General features: G+C 59.2%; 1 protein-coding gene across 1 annotated transcript in view; it reads left to right on the forward strand.

Annotated features, from left to right (window-relative positions):
• Positions 1 to 12672, forward strand: part of DNMT1 (DNA methyltransferase 1) — a gene marked incomplete at its 5' end in the record, with an annotated part of 30187 nt that extends 17515 nt beyond the window's left edge. The window contains 11 exons of the mRNA XM_040053936.2: positions 631 to 721; positions 909 to 1040; positions 2680 to 2962; positions 3776 to 3917; positions 6082 to 6248; positions 7298 to 7475; positions 9018 to 9213; positions 9374 to 9537; positions 10191 to 10307; positions 11533 to 11623; positions 12337 to 12672. Coding sequence (XP_039909870.1) covers positions 631 to 721; positions 909 to 1040; positions 2680 to 2962; positions 3776 to 3917; positions 6082 to 6248; positions 7298 to 7475; positions 9018 to 9213; positions 9374 to 9537; positions 10191 to 10307; positions 11533 to 11623; positions 12337 to 12380 — 1605 coding nt within the window. The remainder of the gene's footprint in view (positions 1 to 630; positions 722 to 908; positions 1041 to 2679; positions 2963 to 3775; positions 3918 to 6081; positions 6249 to 7297; positions 7476 to 9017; positions 9214 to 9373; positions 9538 to 10190; positions 10308 to 11532; positions 11624 to 12336) is intronic.
• Positions 12673 to 13098: the final 426 nt, after the last annotated feature.

Here is a 13098-nt window from a genome sequence, read left to right on the forward strand (position 1 = left end):
GTCTGGATGAGTTCCAGAGGGGCTGGAGATGATCCTGGAGGTCTGGAGACCCCAGGGATGGAGGGAAGTTGGAGTTTTCCATGGAGTGATTGGATTTGGGGCTGATCCCAGCATCTTAGGGAGTAAATCCTGGACACCAAACTGGGTTTATCAAGGATCTGGATGAGTTCCTGGAGGTCTGGAATCGTCCAGGGAGGGTCTGGATGAGTTCCTGGAGGTCTGGAATTGTCCAGGAAGGATCTGGATGAGTTCCTGGAGGTCTGGAATTGTCCAGGAAGGATCTGGATGAGTTCCTGGAGGTCTGGAATTGTCCAGGAAGGATCTGGATGAGTTCCTGGAGGTCTGGAATTGTCCAGGGAGGGTCTGGATGAGTTCCTGGAGGTCTGGAATTGTCCAGGGAGGGTCTGGATGAGTTCCTGGAGGTCTGGAATCGTCCAGGGAGGGTCTGGATGAGTTCCTGGGGTCTCTGGATGTGTCCCTGGCGTTCTGCTGTCAGGGAATCACGGATCCAATCCCTGATTCCAACGGGATTTTGACAATCCCGGCGCCGTTCCCGAGCTGGAAAAGCTCCTCGTGCCCAATCCCAAATCCTGGGGATTTTGGGGGGGTTTTTGGGGTTTTTTTTTCCAGGCTTACAATGCCAAAACCAAGAGCTTTGAGGATCCTCCCAACCACGCCCGGAGCTCCGGGAACAAAGGGAAGGGCAAGGGGAAAGGGAAAGGTGAGGCCGGAAAAAAACGGGGCGGGAAAAAGGGGAAAAAAAAAAAAGAAACAAAAAGGAGCGGGAAATGGATTCCAAAGGGTAAAAAAGGGGGCGGAAAAGGCTCTGGGAAGCGATGGATTGCCGGAAGAGGAGGAGGAGGAGGGAAGGAGGAGGAAGAGCGGGGAACGAGCCGGGGTTTTTCCAGGGAAAGGCAAAGGGAAGGCGCCGAGCGCGGAGCAGAGCGAGCAGGAGCCGGCCAAGCTCCAGGCGCCCAAGCTCCGGACGCTGGACGTCTTCTCCGGCTGCGGGGGCCTCTCCGAGGGCTTCCACCAGGCGGGTGAGGTCCGGGTCCTGGAATCCGGGGATTGTCCGGGCTCGGAAAGGGCCGGAAAACAACCTGGGGGTGGGCAGATGTGCTGGGTGTTCCCTGTGCCGGGGTCTGGAAATTCCCGCCCAGCCCTGACCGTCCCTGCCCATTCCCAGTGCCCATTCCCAGTGCCCATTCCCAGTGCCCATTCCCAGTGCCCAGTACCCATTCCCACTCCCCATTCCCAATGCCCATTCCCAGTACCCATTCTCAGTACCCAATGCCCATTCCCATTCCCCATTCCCAGTGCCCATTCCCAGTACCCATTCCCAATTCCCATTCCCCAATACCCATTCCCATTCCCCATTACCATTCCCCATTCCCAATGCCCATTCCCAGTACCCATTCCCAGTACCCAATGCCCATTCCCCATTCCCAGTGCCCATCCCAATGTGCATCCCAATGCCCATCCCAACGCCCATCCCCAGTGCCCGTTCCCCATTCCCAATGCCTATTCCCAGTACCCATTCCCAGTACCCAATGCCCATTCCCCATTCCCAATGCCCATTCCCAATGCCCATTCCCAGTACCCATTCCCAGTACCCAATGCCCATTCGCCATTCCCAGTGCCCATCCCAATGCCCATTCCTGCCCATCCCAACGCCCATCCCAACTCCCATCCCCAGCGCCCATCCCCATTCCCAATGCCCATCCCAACGCCCATCCCAACGCCCATCCCCAGCGCCCGTTCCCCATTCCCAGCGCCCGTTCCCCATTCCCAATGCCCATCCCCAGCGCCCGTTCCCCATTCCCAATGCCCATCCCCATTCCCAATGCCCATCCCAATGCCCATCCCCAGTGCCCATTCCCCATTCCCAATGCCCATCCCAACGCCCATCCCCAGCGCCCATTCCCCATTCCCAATGCCCATCCCCATTCCCAATGCCCATTCCCAATGCCCATCCCTGCCCATCCCAACGCCCACCCCCAGCGCCCATTCCCCATTCCCAATGCCCGTCCCCATTCCCAATGCCCATCCCCAGCGCCCGTTCCCCATTCCCAATGCCCATCCCCATTCCCAATGCCCATTCCCAATGCCCATCCCTGCCCATCCCAACGCCCACCCCCAGCGCCCATTCCCCATTCCCAATGCCCGTCCCCATTCCCAACGCCCACCCCCAGCGCCCGTTCCCCATTCCCCATTCCCAATGCCCACCCCCAGCACCCGTTCCCCATTCCCAATGCCCATCCCAACGCCCACCCCCAGCGCCCGTTCCCCATTCCCAATGCCCATCCCCATTCCCAATGCCCATCCCAATGCCCACCCCCAGCGCCCACCCCCAGCACCCGTTGCCCATTCCCAATGCCCATCCCAACGCCCATCCCCAGCGCCCATTCCCCATTCCCAATGCCCACCCCCAGCGCCCGTTCCCCATTCCCAACGCCCATCCCCATTCCCAATGCCCATCCCTGCCCATCCCAACGCCCACCCCCAGCGCCCATTCCCCATTCCCAATGCCCATCCCCATTCCCAACGCCCGTCCCTGCCCATCCCAGCGCCCATTCCCCATTCCCAACACCCATCCCAACGCCCATCCCCAGCGCCCGTTGCCCACCCAACCCCACCCCAACCCCACCCCGCCGCGCCGCGGCCGTTTCCCCGTCCCAGGAGTGTCGGAGACGCTGTGGGCCATCGAGATGTGGGAGCCGGCGGCGCAGGCGTTCCGGCTCAACAACCCCGGCAGCACGGTGTTCACCGAGGACTGCAACGTGCTCCTCAAGCTGGTCATGGCCGGCGAGAAGACCAACTCCTTGGGCCAGAAGCTGCCGCAGAAGGGCGACGTGGAGATGCTGTGCGGCGGCCCGCCGTGCCAGGGCTTCAGCGGCATGAACCGCTTCAACTCCCGCACCTACTCCAAGTTCAAGAACTCCCTGGTGGTCTCCTTCCTCAGGTGGGGCGGGGAGGGGATTTTTGGGGGTTTTTTTGGTGTCTCCTGGTGGGTGTTGAGACGATTTTTTTGGTGTCTCCTGGTGGGTGTCAAGAGGATTTTTTGGTGTCTCCTGGTGGGTGTGGAGAGGATTTTTGGGTTTTTTGGTGTCTCCTGGTGGGTGTGGAGCAGATTTTTTGGTGTTTCTGGTGGGTGTGGAGAGGATTTTTGGGGTTTTTTGGTGTCCCCTCATGGGTTTGGAGGATTTTTTTGGCATTTTTTGGTGTCTCCTGGTGGGTGTGGAGCAGATTTTTTGGTGTCTCCTGGTGGGTGTGGAGCAGATTTTTAGGTGTCTCCTGGTGGGTGTGGAGCAGATTTTTTGGTGTTTCTGGTGGGTGTGGAGAGGATTTTTTTGGCATTTTTTGGTGTCTCCTGGTGGGTGTGGAGCAGATTTTTTGGTGTTTTTGGTGGGAGTGGAGGGGATTTTTGGGGTCAGATCCTATCTGGTTTCTCCTCATGGGTGTGGAGGATTTTTTGGTAAGATTTTCTGGTGTCCCCTCATGGGTGTGGAGAGGATTTTTGGGGTTTTTTGGTGTCTCCTGGTGGATGTGGAGGAGGTTTTGGGATTTTTTGGTGTCTTCTGGTGGATGTGGAGGGGATTTTTTGGATTTTTTGGTGTCTTTTGATGGGCGTGGAGGAGTTTTTTGGGGTCAGACCCTGTCCAGGATCCCCTGGTGGGTTTGGAGGATTTTTTTTTAGGATTTTCTGGTGTCCCCTCACGGGTTTGGAGGATTTTTTTTGACCCCAAACCCCACCCTGCTCCCGCTGTCCCCGCAGTTACTGCGATTATTACCGGCCGCGCTTCTTCCTGCTGGAGAACGTCCGGAATTTCGTGTCCTTCAAGAGGTCCATGGTGCTCAAGCTGACCCTGCGCTGCCTGGTGCGCATGGGCTACCAGTGCACCTTCGGGGTGCTCCAGGTAGGGTCTCCAGGGCTCCTTTTGGGGGCAAAAATCCCTTTTTTGGGACCCCGAGAGGCGTCGGTGGCGTCGCTCCCTGGGGACGTTCCCAAAGGGATGGAACTCGTTGGGAATTGGCCGATTCCCACTTGGTCAGCTGATGCTCCAGAGGAGGAGTTGACTCCTCGGGTGGCTTTGGGGACGTTCCCATCTCCATGAGGGCTCCAGGTGGCCATGGACACTCGTGTCCTTCAGGAATTGTCCCCTCCAAAGGAGGAGTTGACTCCTCGGGTGTCTCTGGGCCCATTCCCGTCTCCATGGGTGGAATGCCCGGGGCCATTCCCATCATCTCCATGAGGGCAATGTCTGGTGCCATTCCCGTTTCCCGTCTCCAGCTCTTCCCGTTTCCCATCTTGAGCCGTTCCCATTTCCTGTTCCCATCTTGAGCCGTTCCCATTTCCTGTTCCCGTCTCCAGCCGTTCCCATTTCCTGTTCCCATCTCCAGCCGTTCCCATTTCCTGTTCCCATCTCCAGCCGTTCCCATTTCCTGTTCCCATCTTGAGCCGTTCCCATTTCCTGTTCCCATCTTGAGCCGTTCCCATTTCCTGTTCCCGTCTCCAGCCGTTCCCATTTCCTGTTCCCATCTCCAGCCGTTCCCATTTCCTGTTCCCATCTCCAGCCGTTCCCATTTCCTGTTCCATCTCCAGCTGTTCCCATTTCCTGTTCCCATCTTGAGCCGTTCCCATTTCCTGTTCCATCTCCAGCCGTTCCCATTTCCTGTTCCATCTCCAGCCGTTCCCATTTCCTGTTCCCGTCTCCAGCCGTTCCCATTTCCTGTTCCATCTCCAGCCGTTCCCATTTCCTGTTCCATCTCCAGCCGTTCCCATTTCCTGTTCCCATCTTGAGCCGTTCCCATTTCCTGTTCCATCTCCAGCCGTTCCCATTTCCTGTTCCCGTCTCCAGCCGTTCCCATTTCCTGTTCCCATCTTGAGCCGTTCCCATTTCCTGTTCCCGTCTCCAGCCGTTCCCATTTCCTGTTCCCGTCTCCAGCCGTTCCCATTTCCTGTTCCATCTCCAGCCATTCCCATTTCCTGTTCCCGTCTCCAGCCATTCCCATTTCCTGTTCCCGTCTCCAGCCGTTCCCATTTCCTGTTCCCATCTCCAGCCGTTCCCATTTCCTGTTCCCATCTCCAGCCGTTCCCATTTCCTGTTCCCATCTTGAGCCGTTCCCATTTCCTGTTCCCATCTCCAGCCGTTCCCATTTCCTGTTCCCATCTCCAGCCGTTCCCATTTCCTGTTCCCATCTCCAGCCGTTCCCATTTCCTGTTCCATCTCCAGCCGTTCCCATTTCCCATTTCCGGCTCCAGCTGTTCCCGTTCCCGTTTCCCATTCCCGTTCCCGTTCCCATTCCCGTTCCCGTTCCCATTCCCGTTCCCCGTTTCCTTTTCCCATTCCTGTTCCCATTCCTGTTCCCGTTTCCCATTCCCGTTCCCATTCCCATTTCCGTTTCCCGTTCCCATTCCCCGTTCCCCATTTCCCATTCCCGTTTCCCATTCCCGTTGTTCCCGCAGGCCGGGCAGTACGGCGTGGCGCAGACGCGGCACCGTGCCATTGTGCTGGCGGCGGCGCCGGGCGAGCGGCTGCCGCTGTTCCCGTTCCCTTTCCCATTCCCATTCCCCGTTCCCATTCCCATTCCCATTCCCGTTGTTCCCGCAGGCCGGGCAGTACGGCGTGGCGCAGACGCGGCGCCGTGCCATCGTGCTGGCGGCGGCGCCGGGCGAGCGGCTGCTGCTGTTCCCGTTCCCTTTCCCATTCCCGTTTCCCATTCCCGTTTCCCATTCCCATTCCCGTTTCTCCGCAGGCCGGGCAGTACGGCGTGGCGCAGACGCGGCGCCGTGCCATCGTGCTGGCGGCGGCGCCGGGCGAGCGGCTGCCGCTGTTCCCGTTCCCGTTTCCCATTCCTGTTTCCCATTCCCATTCCCCATTCCCATTCCCATTCCCGTTTTCCCCGCAGGCCGGGCAGTACGGCGTGGCGCAGACGCGGCGCCGTGCCATCGTGCTGGCGGCGGCGCCGGGCGAGCGGCTGCCGCTGTTCCCGTTCCCCGTTTCCCATTCCCGTTCCCGTTCCCATTCCCATTCCCGTTTCTCATTCCCATTCCCATTCCCATTCCCGTTTTCCCCGCAGGCCGGGCAGTACGGCGTGGCGCAGACGCGGCGCCGTGCCATCGTGCTGGCGGCGGCGCCGGGCGAGCGGCTGCCGCTGTTCCCGGAGCCGCTGCACGTCTTCGCGCCGCGCGCCTGCCAGCTCAGCGTCGTGGTGGACGACAAGAAGTTCGTCAGCAACATCACCCGGTCAGCTCCCGCGGGATTCCCGGCACCGGGGATTTCCAACCGGGAATCGGGCGTTGGGAATTCCCAGGCCCGGGGTCGCGGTTTTGGGAATTCCGAGCCGGGGAGTTGCGGTTTTGGGAATCGGGCGTTGGGAGTTCAGAGTTGGGGAATTTCGGTTTGGGAATCGGGCATCGGGAATTCCTAAGACCAGGGAGTTGCAGTTTTGGGAATTCCGGTTTTGGGAATCGGGCACTGGGAATTCCCGAGCTGGGGAATTTCAGTTTGGGAATCGGGCGTTGGGAATTCCCGAGCCGGGGAATTGCAGTTTGGGAATCCGGCATTGGGAATTCCAAGCCGGGGAATTTCAGTTTGGGAATCGGGCACTGGGAATTCCGAGCCAGGGAATTTCAGTTTGGGAATCGGGCATTGGGAATTCCAAGCCGGGGAATTTCAGTTTGGGAATCGGGCGTTGGGAATTCCCGAGCCGGGGAATTTCAGTTTGGGAATCGGGCATTGGGAATTCCCGAGTCGGGGAATTTCAGTTTGGGAATCGGGCGTTGGGAATTCCCGAGACGGGGAATTTCAGTTTAGGAATCGGGCGTTGGGAATTCCGAGTCGGGGAATTTCAGTTTGGGAATTCAACCTTGGGAATTCACCAGGAATTCGGTGCCGGGAATTCTGCGTTGGAAATTCCGTGTTGGGATTTCCACGAGGAGAATTCAGCGTCGGGAATCTGGGGCCGGGAGTTCGGCATCGGGAATTCCGTGTTGGGAATTCAGCATCGGGAATTCGGGGCTGGGAGTTCGGCATCGGGAATTCCGTGTTGGGAATTCTGTGTTGGGAATTCAGCATCGGGAATTCGGGGCCGGGAGTTCGGTGTCAGGAATTCCATGTTGGGAATTCAGCGTCGGGAATTTGGGGCCGGGATTTCGGCATCGGGAATTCCGTGTTGGGAATTCAGCGCTGGGGATTTCCTTGTTGCGAGTTTGGCATCAGGATTTGGGCGCTGGGAATTGTTCCGGGCTGGGAATTCCGGGCCGGGGATTCACGGTCCCGCTCTCCCGCCGCAGGACGTACTCGGGCCCGTTCCGCACCATCACGGTGCGCGACACGATGTCGGACCTGCCGGAGATCCGGAACGGCGCCTCGGCGCTGGAGATCTCCTACAACGGCGAGCCGCAGTCGTGGTTCCAGCGCCAGATCCGCGGCTCCCAGTACCAGCCCATCCTCAGGGATCACATCTGCAAGGTGGGAGCGCGGATCCCAACGGATCCCAACGGATCCCAACGGATCCCAGCGCCGGGATCGGGGCGGGGCAGCGGCCCCGGGGCTTCCCGGCGTGGCCGCGCCCAAAATCGGGATGGGGGGAACCGCTGGGAATGGTGGTGTTGGGAATGGTGGAGGTTTGGGAATGGTGGAGGTTTGGGAATGGTGGAGGTTTGGGAATGGTGGTGGTTTTGGGAATGGTGGAGGTGCTGGGAATGGTGGTGTTGGGAATGGTGGTGTTGGGAATGGTGGAGATTTTGGGAATGGGGGAGGTGTTGGGAATGGTGGAGGTTTTGGGAATGGTGGAGGTTTGGGAATGGTGGTGTTGGGAATGGTGGAGGTTTGGGAATGGGGGAGGTGTCCAATATCCACTCATGGTGTCCAACACCCCCCAATGGTGTCCAACACCCCCCAATGGTATCCAACACCCCCAATGGTGTCCAACACCTCCAATGATGTCCAACATCCCCAATGGTGCCCAACACCTCCAATGGTGTCCAACACCCCCAATGGTGTCCAACATCCCCCAATGGTGTCCAACATCCCCCAATGGTATCCAACACCCCCAATGGTGTCCAACACCTCCAATGATGTCCAACATCCCCAATGGTGCCCAACACCTCCAATGGTGTCCAACATCCCCCAATGGTGCCCAACACCCCCAATGGTGTCCAACACCCCCAATGGTGCCCAACACCTCCAATGGTGTCCAACACCCCCAATGGTGTCCAACATCCCCCAATGGTGTCCAACATCCCCCAATGGTATCCAACACCCCCAATGGTGCCCAACACCTCCAATGGTGTCCAACACCCCCAATGGTGCCCAACACCCCCCAATGGTGTCCAACACCCCCCAATGGTGTCCAACATCCCCCAATGGTGTCCAACACCCCCAATGGTGCCCAACACCCCCCAATGGTGCCCAACACCCCCAATGGTGCCCAACACCCCCAATGGTGTCCAACACCTCCAATGGTGTCCAACACCCCCAATGGTGTCCAACATCCCCCAATGGTGTCCAACACCCCCCAATGGTGTCCAACGTCCCCCAATGGTGCCCAACATCCCCCAATGGTGTCCAACATCCCCCAATGGTGTCCAACACCTCCAATGGTGCCCAACACCCCCCATGGTGCCCAACACCCCAAATGGTGTCCAACACCCCCAATGGTGCCCAGCACCCCCAATGGTGCCCAACATCCCCAATGGTGTCCAACACCTCCAATGGTGTCCAACACCTCCAATGGTGCCCAACATCCCCCAATGGTGCCCAACGTCCCCCAGTGGTGTCCGACACCCCAATGGTGTCCAACACCCCCCAATGGTGCCCAACACCCCCAATGGTGCCCAACACCCCCAATGGTGTCCAACATCCCCCAATGGTGTCCAACACCCCCAATGATGTCCAACACCCCCCAATGGTGTCCAACACCCCCCAATGGTGCCCAACACCCCCCGTGGTGCCCCTCTCCCCCCGTTGTCCCCCGCCCCGCCCGCGCTGACGCCGTCCCGGCCTCGGCAGGACATGAGCGCGCTGGTGGCGGCGCGGATGCGGCACATCCCGCTGGCGCCGGGCTCCGACTGGCGGGACCTGCCCAACATCGAGGTGCGCCTGTCGGACGGCACCACCACCCGGAAGCTGCGCTACACCCACCACGAGCGCAAGAACGGCCGCAGCAGCTCCGGCGCCCTGCGCGGCGTCTGCTCCTGCGCCGAAGGTGGGTGGCGGAACCTCGGCGACCGCGTCCCCGGCCGGGCGGGTGTTGCCTTTTTTCCCGAAATTCCGGGGTTTTTCGGTGGGTTTGTTTTGTTGTTTTGTTTTTTTTTTGTTTTGTTTTGTTTTTTTTTTTTGGGTCTTTTGTTTCCGGCGTTTCCCAGGGAAGCCGTGCGACCCGGCCGACCGGCAGTTCAACACCCTGATCCCGTGGTGCCTCCCGCACACCGGCAACCGGCACAACCACTGGGCCGGGCTCTACGGGCGCCTGGAGTGGGACGGGTTCTTCAGCACCACCGTCACCAACCCCGAGCCCATGGGCAAGCAGGTGGGGACGGGGAGGCGTTGCCAGAGGGTGGGGTTTGGTGGTGGTGGCCAATGGTCGTCGTGGTCCAAACCCATGGGTGGGGTTTGGTGGTGACCGATGGTCATTGTGGTCCAAACCCATGGGTGGGGTTTGGTGGTGGTGACCAATGGCCGTCATGTCCCAACCCATGGGTGGGGTTGGTGGTGGTGACCAATGGTCATCATGGTCCAAACCCCTGCGTGGGGTTGGTGGTGGTGACCAATGGTCATCGTGGTCCAAACCCATGGGTGGGGTTGGTGGTGACCAATGGTCATCGTGTCCCAACCCATGGGTGGGGTTTGATGGTCCCCAATGTCCCCGTGGTTGGGTTTGGTGCTCCCCAATGTCCCCGATGTCCCCAATGTCGGGTTTGGTGCTCCCCGATGTCCCCGATGTCCCCGTGGTTGGGTTTGGTGCTCCCCAATGTCCCCAATGTCCCCATGGTGGGGTTTGGTGCTCCCCAATGTCCCCATGATCCAATGGTTGGGTTTGGTGCTCCCCGATGTCCCCGATGTCCCCGTGGTTGGGTTTGGTGCTCCCCGATGTCCCCGATGTCCCCGATGTCGGGTTTGGCGCTCCCCGATGTCCCCGACGTCGCCCGTGTCCCGACGGCGGCGCTGCGGTGGCCGTTGCAGGGCCGGGTGCTGCACCCCGAGCAGCACCGCGTGGTCAGCGTGCGGGAGTGCGCGCGCTCCCAGGGCTTCCCGGACACCTACCGCCTCTTCGGGAACATCCTGGACAAGCACAGGCAGGTCGGTGTGCCCCGGAGCCGCTGTCCCCTTGTCCCCGCTGTCCCCTTGTCCCCGCTGTCCCCACGCACCCTGGCCCTTTGTCTCGGCCTCTGTCGTCCCGTTTTCCCGGTGTCTTGTGTCCCGATGTCCTGAGTCCCAATGTCCCCCTTGTCCCCAATGTCCTGTGTCCCATTGCCCTGTGTCCCAATGTCCCCATTGTCCTGTGTCCCAATGTCCCCAATGTCCCCAATGTCCTGTGTCCCAATGTCCCCATTGTCCTGTGTCCCAATGTCCCCATTGTCCCCATTGCCCTGTGTCCCGATGTCCCTGATGTCCTGTGTCCCAATGTCCCCGCTGTCCCCATTGTCCTGTGTCCCAATGTCCCCAATGCCCCCACTGTCCTGTGTCCCAATATCCCCACTGTCCTGTGTCCCGATGTCCCCATTGTCCTGTGTCCCAATGTCCCCGATGTCCTGTGTCCCATTGCCCTGTGTCCCAATGTCCCCATTGTCCTGTGTCCCAATGTCCCCATTGTCCCCAATGTCCTGTGTCCCATTGCCCTGTGTCCCAATGTCCCCATTGTCCTGTGTCCCAATGTCCCCATTGTCCTGTGTCCCAATGTCCCCAATGTCCCCATTGCCCTGTGTCCCATTGTCCCCGATGTCCTGTGTCCCATTGCCCTGTGTCCCAATGTCCCCCTCATCTCCAATGTCCTGTGTCCCGTTGCCCTGTGTCCCCATTGCCCTGTGTCCCAATGTCCCCAATGTCCTGTGTCCCAATGTCCCCATTGTCCTGTGTCCCAATGTCCCCATTGTCCCCATTGTCCTGTGTCCCAATGTCCCCCTTGTCCCCATTGTCCTGTGTCCCGATGTCCTGTGTCCCAATGTCCCCATTGTCCCCACTGTCCTGTGTCCCATTGCCCTGTGTCCCCATTGCCCTGTGTCCCAATGTCCCCACTGTCCTGTGTCCCGATGTCCCATTGTCCCATATCCATTGTCCCATTTTTCCCAGTGTCTGTTGTCCCACTGTCCCCATTGTCCCTGTGTCTCCTGTCCCCTGTGTCTGCTGTCCCCTGTCACTCTGTCCCCTCTGTCCGTGTTCCCTGTGTCCCTGTCCCATCCCTGTCCGTTGTCCCTGTCCCTCTGTCCCCTCTCCCACACCCTCTGTCCTCCATGTCCCCTGTCCCTGTGTCCCTCTGTCCCCATGTCCCCATGTCCCCTGTCCCCATGTCCTGCTGTCCCCCCAGGTGGGCAATGCGGTGCCACCTCCCCTGGCCAAGGCCATCGGGCTGGAGATCAAGGCCTGCGCTGTGGCCAAACTGCGCCAGGACACGGCCGGTGAGTGACCGCCCCGCGGTGTCCCCGCGGTGTCCCCTCGGTGTCCCCGCGGTGTCACCTCGTTGTCCCCTCGGTGTCCCCTCGGTGTCCCCTCGGTGTTCCCTCGGTGTCCCCGTGGTGTCCCCTCGGTGTCCCCTCGGTGTCCCCGCGGTGTCCCCTCGGTGTCCCCTCGGTGTCCCCTCGGTGTCCCTTCGGTGTCCCCTCGGTGTCCCTTCGGTGTCCCTGTGGTGTCCCCACGGTGTCCCTTCGGTGTCCCCACAATATCCCCACAGTGTCCCCATGGTGTGCCTGTGGTATCACCTCACTGTCCCCTCACTGTCCCCTCACTGTCCCCTCACTGTCCCCTCACTGTCCCCTCATTATCCCCTCATTGTCCCCTCATTGTCCCCTCATTGTCCCCTCACTGTCCCCTCGCTGTCCCCTCAGTGTCCCCTCATTGTCCCCTCATTATCCCCTCATTGTCCCCTCCCTGTCCCCTCACTGTCCCCTCGGTGTCCCCTCACTGTCCCCTCACTGTCCCCTCATTATCCCCTCACTGTCCCCTCATTATCCCCTCACTGTCCCCTCATTATCCCCTCGCTGTCCCCTCAGTGTCCCCTCATTATCCCCTCAGTGTCCCCTCGCTGTCCCCTCACTGTCCCCTCATTATCCCCTCATTATCCCCTCATTGTCCCCTCGCTGTCCCCTCAGTGTCCCCTCCCTGTTGTCCCCAGGGCCGCTCATGGCGCCGCTGGAGCCGATGGACGCGTCCGGCTGAGCCCTCGGACACCGGGCGGAGCCCGGGGGGCCGGAGGGGGCGGCTTGGCTGATTTGGGGATTGGTTTGCCTTTTGCTTTGCTTTGGCTTTTTTTTTTTTTTTCTTTTATTTCCTTTTTTTTTTCCCGCCTCCTTTTCCCTCTTCTTTTTTTTTTTCCCCTCTTTTTTTCTCTGCTCCTTTCCTCCCCTTTTTTTATTTTTCCCCCTTCTTTATATCCCTTGCTTTTTTTTCTCTCCTTTTTTCCCCTCTTTTTCCCTTTTTTAACCTCTTACTTTCCCCTTGAATTTTTTTTTTTTAAAAAAATTCTCCCCCCACCTTTTTTTTTTCCACCCCCCCGGCTTTTCTTCTTCTTTTTACAATTTTTTTTTTTATTTTTCCTGTTTGCCTTTCGTTTATTTTTTATTTTTTTTTTTTTAATTCTCCTCTCTCCACACTCTCTGTGCTGATTCAGCCTCCCCTCAACCCCCTCAGGGCCCGGCCCCGCTCCCCCGTTTTTATCGCATTGTACCGAACCCCCCCACCCCCGCGGCCGCTTTGTACAAGTTGGAACTCGATACTTTATGTAGTTTTTATATGTTGTAATATTTCTTCAAATAAATCGCGCCTATAAGTTATAAACAATTCTCTCCCGCCGCGCTACGAGTAGGCCGCAACCCTCATGGCGGCGTTGCTTAGCAACCGCTTCCCGCCATGCCCCGCGCGCGGCCCTTTCCCGCGT

Source organism: Hirundo rustica, unplaced genomic scaffold (genome assembly GCF_015227805.2).
Source record: "Hirundo rustica isolate bHirRus1 unplaced genomic scaffold, bHirRus1.pri.v3 scaffold_270_arrow_ctg1, whole genome shotgun sequence".
NCBI classification, from domain to species: Eukaryota; Metazoa; Chordata; class Aves; order Passeriformes; family Hirundinidae; genus Hirundo; species Hirundo rustica.